This window comes from Olea europaea, unplaced genomic scaffold (genome assembly GCF_002742605.1).
Source record: "Olea europaea var. sylvestris unplaced genomic scaffold, O_europaea_v1 scaffold1814, whole genome shotgun sequence".
Classification (NCBI taxonomy): domain Eukaryota; kingdom Viridiplantae; phylum Streptophyta; class Magnoliopsida; order Lamiales; family Oleaceae; genus Olea; species Olea europaea.
In genome coordinates, this window is record NW_019235893.1 from 22,816 (window position 1) to 28,757 (window position 5,942).

General features: G+C 37.2%; 1 protein-coding gene across 1 annotated transcript; it reads left to right on the forward strand.

Moving 5' to 3' along the window:
- Positions 1-3,732: 3,732 nt before the first annotated feature.
- LOC111378412 (CAX-interacting protein 4-like) lies at positions 3,733-5,302 on the forward strand. The gene is made up of 2 exons (XM_023001604.1): positions 3,733-3,829; positions 4,008-5,302. Exon 2 carries the CDS (start codon positions 4,031-4,033, stop codon positions 5,009-5,011), a length of 981 nt encoding a protein of 326 aa, XP_022857372.1. The 5' UTR covers positions 3,733-3,829; positions 4,008-4,030; the 3' UTR covers positions 5,012-5,302.
- The last annotated feature ends 640 nt before the right edge of the window (positions 5,303-5,942 follow it).

A 5,942-nucleotide genomic window follows, 5' to 3' on the forward strand; every position in this document is an offset into this window, starting at 1 on the left:
ATTGGTATAAGATCAATGAAAGATTTCTTTGGCTTTTGATCCTTGGAGTGAATGATTTGGTTTTTTGGTTGTCAAGGAATTGAAAGAATATTCAAAGTGTTTTCAATGTGAATTTTTGGGTTAATGAACACGAATCCGACGTTTTGTATATATAGAGGTTGATATATGGTAATGTGGAGCGTCAAACATTCGTGAGCGTTTAAAATTAGAATTGGCTAGGTAACACGGTCGCTCGAGCGAGGTACTGACAAGCCTCGAGCGACGTATATTTCGCTCGAGCGATGGCTCAGCGTGAGTCCAGCAAAGTTGGTTCTGCAATTGTGGCTAGAGCGAGGTCAGGGCGAGACTCTAGCGAAATCAAAGCGCCGCTTGCATCTTCGAGGCATCCCACACAACCCTAGACCTAGCCTATAAACTTTAGTTAATTGCAACTCTAGTCCCTGAACTATTGGGCATTGGCAATTTGGTCCTTGACTTTACAATTTTGACAATTTGGTCCTTGGTCACAGATTTGCCAATTACATATTTTCCTAACATTATTGTTTCATAATAAGCCATGGAAATGAACCTTGAACAAGATCCTCACAATTTTTTTGGTTGTCTATGGTTTAAGGACTGAATTTGTGTTGTAATAATACTTTGTTGAATTACTCTATACGTACAAAGCACCCCTCACAGAACATTTACAGGAATTCAAAAAAATGATGTGGCAGAGGAACAAAACACATAAATAAATGAAAATGGAAAATGACCTAATAAAACTGTGAATTTCTAGTTTCATACGCCATTTCCCCCAAAATATAGATATTGAAGCCCGCCACTCAGCTTTCTCCATCTCTGGCCAACGTCTGGCTAACTAAGTAGTGCGCACTTCCGGCCACAGTGTAAAAACGAAAGCCCACCGAAGCCCGATATCAAACCCATATTTGAAGACAACTGCGCCAAACCCAGATGACATCGCTTTAGCTTTTGGAGACTTGTTGAAGAAATTATGAACTCATGGAGCAACTCCAATAGCACCAAGAAGATTCAAATTGAAGCTTGGTTGGTTGGTTAAAGGTGTTAAAATTACAATTAGGCTTTGAAAGATGATAAATTATATGCAGCGACATATGGCTACTCTTTATGTAATTCTGTATTGAGGTACAGGAAAATTCAGCACTGATATGGACCTTGTATTCATACTTTTAGTATTATAATTTGTAATTATGCCTTGAGTGATGTCAAATGCTTTATTAAAAGGTTGAACCCCAACCTTAAGGGTCCCCCACCGTCCCGTCCTTGGAGCATCATGAAAGAGGTTAATCACGGGATGTGCTCCAGCAGATCAGGAAACTAGAGTTGTCTGTACACTGGTGCCCACAAAAAGTCCCAATCCATGTTTCAGGAATCTAACCCTCACACTGCGACTGCCAACAAGACTGAGTATACCTCACCTTTGTCCTTCGCAACGTTGAGATTTGCTCCGAGAGCATGTCAAATGCTTTATTTCCCTGATTGGTGTTTGATCAAGACAGATTCTTTATATGGTTTTATTATCTAAAAGGTAAAGATATGGCCTCAAAAACACGTCAACTATCCTCGAAATCGAACAAATTTCAAGCAGTGCACCGAATTATGCGGTGCGACCTGAAACTAAACAAAATTTAAAAGCTTCCAGTAGCCAAACTTGCTTACCAATAGGGTAGAAAATTTAAGTACCATTGCACAATATCCAAAACCTCAAAAGTATGTCAAACGACGAAGCATTGTGATGTTTGTTCTTCGCTGCTTCAGTGTCGACTGGAGGTGGAGGTTAGTGCGACAGCCGGTTTCGCTTTGGGTGGGTGATGGTTTGAAGGGTTTTCTTTGGACTTGGGGCAAAAAGACGGAGAGCAACCCCTTTTTTGTTTCAATTTAGAGTTTTTTTTTTAAATTATAAATGCCACGTCAGCATTTTTGAATTCCTGTAACAATTCGGTCAGCCATTCCCTGTACCTATAGCAAATCCCTACTTTGTTATACGTGGCCAATGGCACGAGTTTATGCTTAGTACTTGGAGCAGGATACTTAGAATGTTACTCCGCAAAAACTGACACCTAAACGATTATTAACGAGTTGTTTTCAATTGTTGACGATTAAATCGAGTTGGGTTTCTATAACTATACAAAATCCAACTCATCTTGAACCGTCCTAAAATAATTTATTTTTAATTTAAAATATAAAGAGTCAAAATGTCAACAATTCTAATAACATCGATGCTTAATTTCCTTCGCATACATATCTCGTAATCATCTTTGTCAACGCTCATTTTTATTTATTTATGACGTAAACTATTTATAAATACTTCCAGAACATATTTTTTGTTCAAATTTTGTTCAAGTTCAAACAAACTAATCCACTCTGCACCCACCCTATTGAAAATTTGAAATATATGGAAAGTTATTGTAATTTTCTAAATGTGATAACGTCGTCAATTGTGGTGTAAATTGGTGTCTTCAAAATCATTTTGCATCCTCATCTATATTTCGGTTCATCTAAATTCAAATTTTGCTCCAATGAAAAAATTTAAAATCCACTTTTATCTCTCTTCAGAATGTAAAAAAATAAATAAATGTAACCTTGCAAAATGCAATTTGCAATTCTTTTGCATCTCATCGGTGGAGAGGTTTCCGACGACTTTAGAGATCTACGCTACAATTTAGATCCATTTTACATTACAATTGGAGAAGCTATTAAGATTTGTCCATATTTGCCATAAATTTCAAGGGATGGTTGTGATATACTAATATAAGCTCAATTGTATGCTTCACTGGCATGCCTATATAAATACTGCTAGTGTGTGCCCTATTTTTAAGCGAGTTAAAAAGATTTATTTGTCAATAAAAAAAATTAAAAAAAAAAAATTTCTACCCTATCTATATAATTGGACAAAATTGTCAATAGAAAAAGATATGTTTAAGAATTGAATGTTAAAAACAAAAATATAACAAAAAAACGTTGGAGATATAGCGCGAAATTGAGCACAAATTGGACGTTTATCGTAATTAAATTGTGGTATACTTAACAAAAATAATGATGTGAATATTATTAGTTAATTTCAAAATGTTGGGATAGTCGAATATGACAAGGATTCCTTTGAATCCTTTCATATCTGGACCATGGAGTTTATTCCTCTTTAGAAAGTTTTCAATTTTTGCATGCATAAAAGTGCTTGGATGTTCATTTATTTATTTATTTATTTTTTGGAGGCAACACTGTTTCATGTAGTTAATAAGTTTTAAATAAATTATAATTAACACGTGTTACAAATTCAACATAGATTGAATATTTATGGATAGACTGGGAATTACCTCGTCTGCATAGCCTATAAAGGTCTATGAAAGTTGAACGACTAAGATTAAATCTAAGAAATAATGATTGAGATACAAACGTCCCTACAATCTTCATTTTTGGTTAAGATTTATTGAATCAATCTTCTTACCCCAATTTTTTAAAACTTATTTTATTTTAAATTCATTTTCAATCTTACATTTATTAAGACTTATAATTTTTATTAATTTTTTAATCACATATTTCATTAATTTTTATTTAAATTTAGTAAAATTTAATTTTTATTCCAAACTAAAGAGGAGCTGAGTACTTATAAGTAAAGAAAAAAGTTTTGAGATATTGGACACTAATGTTAAATAAGCCTATAAAATTGAAGCATTCTAAAAATATATATATATATATAAAGAAAAACGCTATATATTATTAACCATTCGTTGTTTCATCTTTTGTCAGATTCAAAGACGTAAACCTCTCTCTCTTTCTCGTCCTCTCGTCGTATCCTTGAAATCGCAGCAGCGTAAGCCTTCATTCTTTTCCTTTTTTCCGTTAATCTATCTGTTTATTGTTTAATTCAGTTTAAATTAACTGTTCAATTTGTAATTATTGTAATTTTTATAGAATCATAATTGTAGACCCCCAATTTGAAACCCTAGTTTCTGTTACCTTGAATTTCCCTGCTTCTTCATCTTTTACAGGACTATATCCGTAATTTCTCACCATGCCTGCCACAGCTGGGAGGGTTCGCATGCCGGCGAACAACCGGGTGCACAGCAGCGCTGCCCTGCAGACACACGGCATATGGCAGAGCGCGATTGGTTACGATCCCTATGCGCCCAATAAAGATGACAAGAAGAACGATGCGGCAAACAACAGTGCGGGTGTCGCTTCAGAGCCTGATTCCGAGAATGCCTATGCCAGCTTCCAGGGCCTTCTGGCTCTTGCTCGTATTACGGGGTCCAATGCTGATGAGGTCCGTGGTTCGTGCAAGAAGTGTGGCCGGGTTGGGCACTTGACGTTTCAGTGTAGGAATTTCTTGAGTGCCAAGGATGATGGTGATAAGGAGGGTAAGAACCCTGATGCAATCCAGGCTGCAGTTTTGTCTGGCTTGGAGAAGTTGAAGGGGAAGAGTGTAGCCAAGAGTGAAGAGAGCAGTGAGGATGAAGATGAGGAGAGTGAGAGTTCGGATTCAGATTATGATTCTGAGATTGAGAGAGCAATCGCAGAAAAATATGGAAGAAGGGTTAATGGTAGCAAGTCAAAAGCTAGTAAAAGTAGGAGGAAGAAGAATGATGATGACTCTGATTGGTCAGAGCTGGATTCTGGGTCCAGGAAGAAGAGGGGGAGGTCAAAGAAACGGAGTTCTGGGAAGAGGGGCCATAGTGATTCAGAGGATGAGGATCAAGGACGAAGGAAAGTGAGGAAGGAGAAGAGAAGGAGAAAGATTGACTCGTCATCAGACGAGGAGGAAGAACGTAGGCGAAGGAGGAAGAGTAGGAAGGAGAAGAGGAGGAGAAGGAGTCACAAGCATTCAGATGATGATTTATCTGATGATTCTGCTGAGAAACGGCATAAGCGGCGGAGCAGAAGGGCCTCCTCGTTGTCCTATTCTGATGCCAGTGGCTCAGATGGCACTCGAGTGGGCAGGGACAAGAAGCGGTCTGAGAAGAAGAGCAGGAAACATCGCCATGAAGAAGACTAGCTTCTTTTGAAAGTGATTGTTGTATGCTCGTTAATTGCATTTACTTATGCAAGATCATGCTGTAGTAGACCTTAAATCCGCATGACAAGATTTCTGATGGAAAAATATTGGCTTAGTTGGTACCTATGTTTTTTTATGCAATTGGGTTGAGTCTTTTAAAGACGTTCTTGTTATTCATTAAGTACACCTAGTGGATTTGTTTAATTACTATCATCTGGTGGATGTAAGAACACACTTATCTAAGATTATCAAACTATTACATATTTAAGGGATCAGAAGTATTGGTTATTTTGTTTTTTGTTTTTTGTTTTTTGGCTCTGTGGTTTGCTTTGTGAAATGAATGGGATAAAAATGAAGACAACATGTTTAAAGTTTGAGCCTTTATAATTTCTAATACTATTCCTATTATTCTTTGACTATTTATTCTTGTTGGACAGCCTGCCATTTCCAAAGTATGGCTAATGTCGTTGTTATAGACGTTTTCGCAACTGCTGGACCTTTGCCCTATTTGGCTGGGTAGTTCTCAACCATCTTATCGTATGGAATGCTTAGGGAGTTAATTTTCATTTTTTCACCTTGCTTTATAAGGATTAGAAATCTAAAATGGTGCCTCTGATAGAGTACATCAGTTCCAAGTTGCTGCTTGGGATACTTTTGTTTGCTTTTTGATACTAATGATTTATTCTTAAATTGCTTGTCTAATAAGATCTTTTCCTCAAAATGAATTTTTACTTATTGGCAGTTCTGAGTTGTATTATTTCACGGCAATGTAGTGGTAATTTGCAGGAAGCAGAAGACCGGAGCAGTAATTGTCAATGGTATATGTCGAGAGTGAACTGTTCTAGGCTATTGTTTTCGGTGGAAAGCCCCTTGAACCCCCTGGGCCTTTTTTTTTTCGTTTTCGGGGGGGGGGGGGGGGGGGGGGGGGGGG